The following is a 10,912-nucleotide window of genomic DNA, read 5'->3' on the forward strand; positions in this document are numbered from 1 at the left end:
TCCATACGAAATAATTTGTAATATCCATAAATTTACCACTGTGTGTGCCTATTCATCAGATTGCCAAATTTTGAGTACCAAAACATTAAAATGGTTTAAATAAAAATCAAGTACTTAATCTTGTTCTAATCCAAAAACAAGAATTTGCCGTGATCCTTATCCTCATAGGTTCAACCATTCGGACATAAATATGGCATGTATAACAAGGAAGGAAAGAATTTCACAATCTAGAAAATAATTGTAGGATTATTAGGTAAGTTTGTTTAGGCAGGCAAGCTTGCTACCCTTTGGCGCCTTTATAAACTTTACATTATCTTTCTCTTCTTCTTGAGAGTGGGTTTGCTTAAACTTCAAAGAGGTTATAGACTTGAAAACGTTGTAGAGTGATGGCAGGAGGAGGTGGTTTCGTCGGGGAGGGCGGAGGCAGGAGCTATGAAGGAGGTGTCACCATCTTTGTGCTCTTCACTTGTATGGCAGCTGCCATGGGAGGTCTCCTCTTTGGATATGATCTTGGAATCTCAGGTAATTGGAACACCACTTCAGAAACACACAAACACATCAATTAATTGTGTTTTTTTCTCTATGTTTAAGAGAATTGAGATTACATTGCAAGGGGTTTGTATGTATCTCAAGAGATTAAGAGCAGTTACCCCGCACCTGAAGTTCTGTGTTCGAATCCCCTCTCCCCTAATATCGCTTGTATCAAAAGAAAAAAAATGAACAAGAGAATTGAGATTACATTAAAACAAGTTTTCTCTATGCAGGAGGAGTGACTTCAATGGAGTCGTTCTTGAGCAAGTTCTTCCCCTCTGTGTTCCACAAAATGAAGAATGAGTCTGCTGATCAAAACCAGTACTGCAAATTCGATAGCGAACTCCTCACGTTGTTCACCTCTTGCCTCTACATTGCAGCATTGGTGGCTTCCTTCTTTGCGTCATCAGTAACTAGGAAATTTGGCCGAAAGATCTCCATGTTTGTGGCTGGCCTTGTTTTTCTTATTGGCTCTGTCCTAAATGGTGTTGCCAATAACATTGTGCTCTTAATTATTGGTCGCCTGCTGCTTGGTATTGGTGTTGGATTTGCTAATCAGGTATACAACAAATCTTCTGTCTTTAATTAATTTTCTTTATAGCTCTCTATATATCTCGCTTACACATATGATTAAAGAATTAAACGTACAGGCCTTAAGAGATATCACATTTTTAGACCATATTCGTTTACTGCATTATGTGGCAGGTGATGTGTTGATTATCAATGCAACATAAAAATTTATGTGATAATAGGACCCCATCTACCATATACTGTAGTTCGCCAATGTGATGTGAAAATATGATCTCCCTACACTACTTGAAGTTTAGAGGTAGCTAGCTAGATAATTACTTTGTAATCTCCATTTGGTTTGTAGTCTGTTCCTGTTTATCTAGCGGAAATGGCTCCAACAAAGATTCGAGGAGCACTGAACATGGGGTTCCAAATGGCCATTACCATTGGCATTCTAGTGGCAGGTCTTGTTAACTTCGGCACTGCCAAGATCAAGGGTGGATATGGCTGGAGAGTCTCTTTGGCTCTTGCAGCCGTCCCTTCCTTGATCTTGACTGTCGCTGCAATCTTTCTCCCCGACACTCCAAATTCCATCCTAGAAAGAGGTCACCCTGAGAAGGCCAAGAAAATGTTGAAAAAGATTCGTGGCACCGATGACGTCGATGAGGAATTCCAAGACCTTCTTGATGCTACTGAGGTTGCAAAAAGAGTGGAGAACCAATGGAGCAACATCACACAACCAAGATATAGGCCTCAGCTTGTCATTTGCCTTCTTGTTCCGTTCTTCCAGCAGCTCACCGGCATCAATGTGATTATGTTTTATGCACCTGTTCTTTTCATGACGTTGGGGTTTGGAAATGAAGCTTCCCTCATGTCCACCGTCATCACCGGCAGCGTTAACGTGGTTGCTACCCTAGTGTCCATTTGCACAGTCGACAGGTTTGGAAGAAGAGCCTTATTCCTTCAAGGTGGTGTGCAAATGCTCATCTGCCAGGTACTTAATTCCATATGCTCAATTCAATGAAATTAATATAAAAAATTTCGCATCAAAGGACATAGCTTGCACAGAGGGTTGTAGCTTAAGTGGTTAAGAGCAGTTATCCATGCACTTGAAGTCCTGTGTTCGAATCCCACCTCCCCCAATATCACTGTTATGAAAGAAAAAACAAAAGAACTTGCACTAACATTTACACATACATTGCAGATTGCTGTTGGAGTTATGATAGGCATGAAGTTTGGTGTGAGTGGAGAAGGAGCATTTTCAAAAGGTGAAGCCAATTGGATCTTGTTCTTGATCTGTGCATATGTAGCAGCCTTTGCATGGTCTTGGGGGCCATTGGGGTGGCTGGTGCCCAGTGAGATCTGTCCTCTGGAGATCCGATCCGCCGGACAAGCCATCAACGTCTCGGTGAACATGCTGTTCACTTTCATCATTGCCCAAGTCTTCCTTAACATGCTTTGCCACATGAAGTTTGGCCTCTTCTTCTTCTTTGCTGGCTTTGTGGTCATTATGACCATTTTCATCACATTCTTCCTGCCTGAGACAAAGAACGTGCCCATTGAAGAGATGAACAGAGTTTGGAAGGCACACTGGTTTTGGGGCAAGTACATCCCTGATGAGGCTGTGACTCATGGCAGGCAAGACAGGGCTGTGTAGTTTGTTTGATGAGAGCAAATTGATTAAAGATAAGAGAAAGAAAAACAATTTTGATTGAGAGGCAATTAGGGGATTCGGGGATATTGAAGTTGTAACACAAGAGAATTACAGCCCTTATTTGCCTCTTCTTTCCAAACAAGAGCTTGATTTGGAGCTTAGATTGCAGGATCAGTTTAATGGATTAAGAATATTGGAATATGAACAAATTCTCGTCAAATCTAATTGAATCACACATTTTGGTAGATGCAAATGAAAAATAGAAGTTAAATGCTAAAGGAAAGTATTTTGATTCTATGGTGTATTAGACGTTGTTGCATCAAATGACTTAAATTGTTCATAATATATTCAACTCTAAATGCATATAAGAGCATCTCCAACCGATATATCAAACGTGCCACATAGACATTTAACAACTAAAAATGACATCTCACATCACTCCAACCAATATGTCAAAGCTGATGTGGAATGAAAGCTAGAGGTTGAGATGTTATTTTTGACATCCCAAAAGCAAGATGTCAGATGAATATTTTATTATTTTTTCTTTTCTTTTTAAATTAAAAATGAATCAACACTAAATGTAATAAAATAATAATTTAATTTGACATATCGGGTAGAGTGTAGAGCTGTGTAAGATGTCAAATTGCCACATCAGCCATCAAATTTAAATTTGATATTTGACATTTGACATCTCCCTTGGAGATGCTCTAAGAAGAGAAAAAAAAAAAAACATTAAACCAATTGGGCACAAGCAAATCCGTCAACTAATCCAATCATGTTGATTATTTGATTTAAGGATTCGATCATATTCACCTAACTATCTAAACCGATCAAAATTGGATTAGATCGGTCAATTTAAGCGGATTAAATTGGATCCGTCAATTTAGGCGGAGTTGATATGTATTGAGTAATATTGAAAAAAATATTCCTTATATTTTAGAATCAGCCGTTGGATTTGATTTTTAGCCTTTGAGATTGAATACAATTAATATAGGCCGTTGGATTTCAAAACTCTAAATTTGGTTTGGGCTTGGGTGGCACTTGAGCCCAATGAGCCGTAAACCGTTCGAAACGTACAGTACAGTCGTATAGTGGATCAAACAGTGGTATATTAAGTGAAGAAAACGACGACGTTGCCATTATGTCGGATGCAATTCGAATAGTTTCAGGACAGATCGAGCTCTGCTGATAGGAAGAAGAAGCAGCCTCTAGGGTTTATCAGATACAGCTCTACCAGGTTCTCTCTCTCTCTCTCTCTCTCTCTCTCTCTCTCTCTCTCTCTCTCTCTCTCATTCTGTGAGGTGCTTTGTGCAAAACCCTGTGCCCTAAGTTCCTAACTGAGCTCTGTAAAGGCATCCCTCATAAACTATAATAAGAAACTACGGAGAATTGAGGGAAAATCTGTTATGCTTTCACATAACTGTTGCAAAGAGGAATTAACAAGAAACTAGGGTTTGTTATGTTGTTCTTATTGCTCTACTCTATGGGCTTGTGCTAACTTTAATACTCCACATTATGGGCTTACATGGATTTTGGTTTCTGTATTGTGCCTTGAATTATGCGAAATGGCCATATATTGACATCAATATCTGTTAGTTTGTTAATTGGGTTTGAATTTTTGGATGGGGAAGGTTGGGTAGACTTGTAGGCTTCTTCTATTGAATAAATGGTACATTTTGTTTATGAGATAGTTCGTAGAAAATTAAAAAAAGAGTATTGGGATAGAAAATGGGACTGTCCGGGATAACTTCTCTGGATTTGCATGAACTAGCAGAGTGGATACTAAGTGGGGATGCTATAACTTAGTGTTTGTACTGACATTTGAGAATCCCTCTGTCTCAGTGAGATCAGGGGAAAAAGTTTGAGTACATTGTAAGATTCTTTACCTGTTTTTTAACCTAGGATTGTAACATTGACACACAGACACAGACACACAGAGATATATGTATGTGTATATTTTGCTATTTCTGTCAATGGGTTGATGGTTTTAGATTGTAGAGGCCGTTTAGTGCTTAGGTTTAAACTCTTAGGTTTGGGGATGGCTCAAAGTCCTAGTGGTAGAACCTATACCCTAAGCCCTAAACTTCTGTGTCTTGGTCAATTTTAAAACTCTTTAGGAGAGCTAGAGGCACAGTTCAAATGTCCTTGGTCCTGCTAAAGGGGTTCTCATTAGAAGAAGCCATCTCTGTGTATATATCCATATGATGCATATATGTATCTTGTGTTGTCAATGTAACTACCAATCCTTCGGTGTTGCTCTTTGTATTATTTTCTTTTAGCACCTTTATTTTCTTAAGGCTTCTATTTTTTTCCCAAGTTTCAAAAGGTTTCTATTTGTATTTTGTATTTTTGGTTGAATCTGTTTTGAGTTTTCAATGTGTAAACTTGGGATGGTTTCAAAAAAAAAAAAAAAGAAGAAGGAAACCAAGTAGTTTCGATTTGGTTTGGTACCAACTTCTAAATCCAGTTTTGTTAAAGGGGCACTTGTTCCAAATTGTGGAGTGATATTTAAAAGTCAGATGTAGCCACTTTCGCAATCTAGATTAAGCTTTAGCTCATGGCATCCAGTAATTTAGTGTGTGTTGTGCTGCCCTGCCTTTTATTTACTGCGTTCACCCAGTCTTTGTTTTAACTAATTTGGTTTATTTGTGGCCATGTTTGAGCTCCTGTGAATTTTATGACTAAATGGATTGATGCATTTTTCCTATATCTTGGTCATAATGAAGTTAGTGATGTTTGATTAGTTGCTTCAATCTGGTAGACGATTATCCTTTTCCCCTGGCTTATGGAATGGGGTTGTGTAGGAAAAAGAGGGGCAATATTTTCTCTCTTTTATTTGTGCTTTTCTCGACTGATTGGGTGTTTCTCTTTCTTTTTTGGACTGAAAGGTTCTCTCTTTCTATTGTGCTATTCTTGTGGAGGAAGTTTTTGCGCTGAATTGGAGGCAAATAGTTGATTCTTCTAAAAGTCCCGCCAACACCTATTTCTCCATTGCAAATATCACTTCTTTGAAACAACAAATTCTTCAGATATATACTTTCACTGATACCTAGACCAGTAATGCAACCCAAGCGTAAAAGTTTATACCTATAACCTGAAGTTGGAATACAACAGAAGCAATTCCTTTTTTCTTATTTTTTTCCCGTTGATAAATAAGATCTTCAAAACTCAGTTTACAAATTTGATAACCCGTCATTGTAGTTGAATCATGGAAATGAAAAAAGAAAGCTTCAGTTTTCTGAAGAGAATGTCAGATTTTTTAGGCTTCATTTGTCTTTTTCACTTTCTTCATAAACCTGGTTCACAATAGGTTATTTGCCTTTTCTCTTTTCAAAAGTTAATCGTAGTTCTTCTTTGAAAACACATGGTTTGGATTATAAGACAACGAGCTATACGCTCCATATGTGCATAACCTGTATGCTTAGGAGAGGAAAACTGCATATGACCTCTTCATCAATGAAAGACAGGAAAAGTAAAAGAAGTGAGTAGACGAGGGTAGTTTCTGTCTTTAATCGTGTCTATCAGGATGTGCAGTGGTTTAGATTGTTATGTGACTTGAGTTTTATAATGTTGTCAGGTGTTAGTCTATCTGTACCTGCCGTCATTTCTGTTGTCTTAATATCTTGTTAGCGAGTTCTGGTTTTTCTCACTGTGTTATAAGCTTATATCATATCATTTGACAGATGTAGGTTGTGATAAGTCATTTATGCTATGACAAATTTGCTTATTCATTTCATTTGTATTGCAGGATTTGAACTCATAGAAAATAAATCGTTTGCTATTGAAATACCAAACAGAGGCAATGATGCAATTTGCTCCAAGTGAGGGTGAAACTGCTTTGTCCGTCGTTGGTCCAAGGCCAATGGAGTTGTCTACGCATAGTGCTCGCCCAGCACCTGGGCCAAATGGAAAACAAAGGACTTCCAGTTTGGAATCACCAATCATGTTGTTGACAGGTCATCAGAGTGCTATATACACAATGAAATTTAATCCTGCTGGAACAGTTGTTGCCTCTGGGTCTCATGACAAAGAAATTTTCTTATGGAATGTTCATGGGGAATGCAAGAACTTTATGGTTCTGAAGGGGCACAAGAATGCTGTATTGGATCTTCACTGGACAACTGATGGGTCTCAGATAATATCAGCAAGTCCAGACAAGACTGTGGGGGCATGGGATGTTGAAACAGGAAAAAGAATAAAAAAGATGGCAGAACACTCATCATTTGTGAATTCTTGCCATCCTGCTCGAAGGGGACCACCTCTTATTGTCAGTGGATCTGATGATGGAACTGCCAAACTATGGGATATGCGTCTGAGGGGTGCCATCCAAACATTTCCTGATAAATATCAAATTACAGCTGTCAGCTTCTCTGATGCATCAGATAAAATCTTTACCGGAGGGATTGACAATGATATTAAAGTTTGGGATTTGCGCAAGGCTGAAGTAATGATGACGCTTCAAGGCCATCAAGATATGATAACAGGTATGTCATTGAGTCCTGATGGCTCTTATCTTCTGACTAATGGAATGGACTGCAAGCTCTGCATTTGGGATATGCGCCCGTATGCACCACAGAATCGTTGTGTGAAGATAATGGAAGGGCACCAGCACAATTTTGAAAAGAACTTGTTGAAATGTGGCTGGTCCCCTGATGGAAGCAAGGTCACGGCTGGAAGTTCTGATCGGATGGTTTACGTTTGGGATACTACTTCTCGACGCATCTTGTATATGCTTCCTGGCCACACCGGATCTGTCAATGAGTCTGTATTCCATCCCAATGAACCCATTATTGGATCTTGCGGTAGTGATAAACAGATCTATCTGGGGGAAATCTGAGTTGTACTGACATATAATGTAGCATCTTCGTATTTTTTGTGGTAGTGACTTTTGACAATAGTTGAATTTCAGAAGGGTTGTATCTTGCTGTAGTTTCCATATTGGATTTTGACGGATTTAAGTGTATAAGCATTTTGATTAGATTTGCCATTTGTAGATGCTATGCATGCCTTCCCTATTTCATGGCTCCCCATTGGCGTTGATGAGATTAAGTTCATTAAAGGGGAAGATGAATGTTTTGGAGTATTAACAGAAACTAAACTCAGAGGCATTTAGGATAAGTAGATAATTTCTGTTAATCCCATTTTTTCATTAGCCTAGCATCTGCAAAGGAGTATGCAAATGAAGTAGTTAAAATTGTACTATAATAATTTAGGTGAGATGTTGTCTACCCATTTGCCTCGTGAAAAAAATTGGTCACTCCAAAGGGCCTAGGCAATGCAAGTATACAAATTCATTATTATATTATATTATATTTATTTTTTACATTTACATTTATAATTTATAGAAATTAGGCGAGAGAGTGAAAATGATATTTTATTATAAAAAGCAAGTGGGGCCTAATATACCTCTTCACTTTGAAGTAGGCAATATTGCCTTGTTGGGGAGAGTAGGTAAATTTTGCCTACCCATTTACCTCTTCCCTTGGAGCATGAAAATGCTAATGTGGCAAGACAAATGAGGTGTGTCTACTTTTTCGCTTCTTCTATTGGAGATGCTCACGTAAAAGTAATTTTGTTTATTTTAAAAAAAAAAAAAAAAAAAAACCTATGCACAACATGAGGAAAACGAGCACTAGTGACTACGGCTAGGCATTTAGACTAACAAAATCAAAAGACGAGCTAATTAGACTGATTAGTATGGTTTTGTGAGGTTTTATTATACATTTTTTTTATTTATATAAAATTGGCAAAAAATTGGATTGGGCTAGAAATAGATCGATTTGAATTTGGTTGTAAAAGCCTTGAAGATGCAGTCACTAAATCGAATGCCTTTTGAATTTGTGCTTATAATTTTCAAAGTGACATTTACCAACCCAATGAGGTTTACCCCAATGGGAAAGGACTGCGACTTACAGATAAGTGGTCTCAGGTACTTAAATGTTGACATGTGCCACCTTCAACAACCTGCATTGCATTGATGAGTGAGTCAATTTTGACTAGTCAAGTGGTCAAACTTTGAATAATTGACCACTAAAATTTTAGGGCTAATGACAAAAGACCCCCTAATGGGGTCATTCTCAATATGGGCCCCGAGATTTCAATTTTATCAATTCACACCCGAATGTTTTCAAACCTGTCCAATTTAATCATTCCATTAAGTTGAATATGAGGTCAACCGTTAACTGCTAACATGATCATTGTGGGATCCACCCCTCAACTAACTGACCAATCCATTTACAACATCTCAAGGTATTTTCGGGTTGAAAATAAGAAGAAAAACAAAATTCATTTATAAACCTACACCAACAGACCCTTAAATACTTTTAAAAATTAGAAATCAATCAAACAACATGATAAAATAAGATCAAATAGAAAGAAAGAAAAAAAAAAAAAAAAAAAAAACCCCCCAAAACCTAGGCCCCACTTTCCCTAACCACCAACACCTACCTACCTCCATACTCACCTACTCAACCACAAGCCACCACCCATCCTTACCCATAACCCACACCTGTACCATCGACCCACACATGTAACTGCAACCCAACCCAGATCTAGTGACTACGGTTGGGCATTTAGACTGATAAAATCAAAAGACGTGCTAATTAGACTGATTAGTCTGGTTTTGTGTGGTTTTATTATACATTTTTTATTTATATAAAATTAGCAAAAAATCAGACTGGACTAGAAATAGATCCGTTTGAATTTGGTTATAAAAGCCTTGAACATGCAGTCATTGAACCGAACGCCTTTTGAATTTGTGTTTATAATTTTTGGAGTGACATTTACCAACCCAACGAGGTTTACCCTACTGGGAAGGGAAATGGCCACGACTTGCAAATCATGGGTCTCAGGTTCTTACATGTTGACATGTGCCACCTTCGACAACATGCATTGCATTGATGAGTGAGTCAATTTTGAGTAGTCAAGTGGTCAAACTTTGAATAATTGACCACCAAAATTTTAGCGCTAATGACAAAAGGCCCCCTGAAGGCTTAGGGTCATTCTCAATATAGGCCCCGGAATTTCAATTTTATCAATTTAAACCCCAATATTTTCAAACCTGTCCAATTTAGTGATTTTGTTAAGTTGATTGTAAGGTCAACTATTAACGACTAATGTGACCACTGTGGGATCCCCTTACAACATCTCAAGGGTATTTTCGGGTTGAAAAAAAAGAAAAAAAAAAGAAGCTCTATATACCTACACCAATAGACCCTTAAATACTTTTAAAAAAAAAAATCAAGTAAACAACATGATAAAATAACATAAAAAGAAAAAAGAAAAGAAAAAGAAAACCCTAAACCTAGCCCCCCACTCTCCCCAACTGCTGCACCAACACCTACCTGCCTCCATACCCACCTACCTCAGCCCCAAGCCATCACCCATCCTTACCCACAACCTACACTTGTACCAGCAACCCAACCTAGATCTTCTCTACAGCACCACTACCACTACTCCGAGCCTAACTCGTCATATCTCTAAAGAAAACCCACCCAGACCTACCCCGCACTACCACGACCAGATCCGAAGCCCTACCCTATGAGCCACTGTGTGTGTGTGTGTGTGTGAGAGAGAGAGAGAGAGAGAGAGAGAGAGAGAGAGAGATCTTCGGGGTTGGGTATCGGGTACAAATGTGCGTTGAGGCTAGAGATGGGTGGTGGCCCGTGAGGTTGGTGGGGTGGGGCTGGGTCAGAGATGGTTTGTTGGGGGGCTGGTAAGGTGGGGCTAGGCAGGAGATGATTTGTTGGGGTGAGTCGGAAAAGGTGGTTGGGGAAGAGAGAGGATGATGTGAGGTTAAAGGAAAATTGATCAAGGGATTTGTTTTTCCTATTTCCAACCCGAAAATACCCTTGAGATGTTCTAAAGGGACTGGTCAGTTAGTGGATGAGTGGGTCCCACAGTGGTCATGTACGTCAACAGTTAACGGTTGACCTCACAGTTAACTTAACAAAATGATTAAATTGGACAGGTTTGAAAACATTGGGGGTGTAAATTGAAACCCTGGGGCCCATATTGAGAATGACCCCAAGCCTTCAGAAGATCTTTTGTTGTTAGCCCAAAATTTTAATATCTACAACTCATTATCAACAAGCAAAATCATAATATCTATACAAATTATCATTAAACAATAAGTAAATGGAGCTACAAAGTATCAAACAATTCTAAAACTTTACTCAATCTTAAGCATCCAAATCAATGAAAAACTTCACAAAAGAG

General features: G+C 38.5%; 2 protein-coding genes across 2 annotated transcripts; both read left to right on the plus strand.

Moving 5' to 3' along the window:
- Positions 387-2,870, plus strand: LOC18788898 (sugar transport protein 10). The gene is made up of 4 exons (XM_007226522.2): positions 387-522; positions 765-1,090; positions 1,406-2,035; positions 2,246-2,870. The coding sequence occupies exons 1-4, from the start codon at positions 387-389 to the stop codon at positions 2,696-2,698; spliced, it is 1,545 nt and encodes a 514-aa protein (XP_007226584.1). The 3' UTR covers positions 2,699-2,870.
- LOC18791673 (U5 small nuclear ribonucleoprotein 40 kDa protein) lies at positions 3,798-7,695 on the plus strand. Its single transcript, XM_007222337.2, has 2 exons — positions 3,798-3,932; positions 6,444-7,695. The coding sequence occupies exon 2, from the start codon at positions 6,498-6,500 to the stop codon at positions 7,530-7,532; it is 1,035 nt and encodes a 344-aa protein (XP_007222399.1). The 5' UTR covers positions 3,798-3,932; positions 6,444-6,497; the 3' UTR covers positions 7,533-7,695.

Source organism: Prunus persica, chromosome G1 (genome assembly GCF_000346465.2).
Source record: "Prunus persica cultivar Lovell chromosome G1, Prunus_persica_NCBIv2, whole genome shotgun sequence".
NCBI lineage: Eukaryota > Viridiplantae > Streptophyta > Magnoliopsida > Rosales > Rosaceae > Prunus > Prunus persica.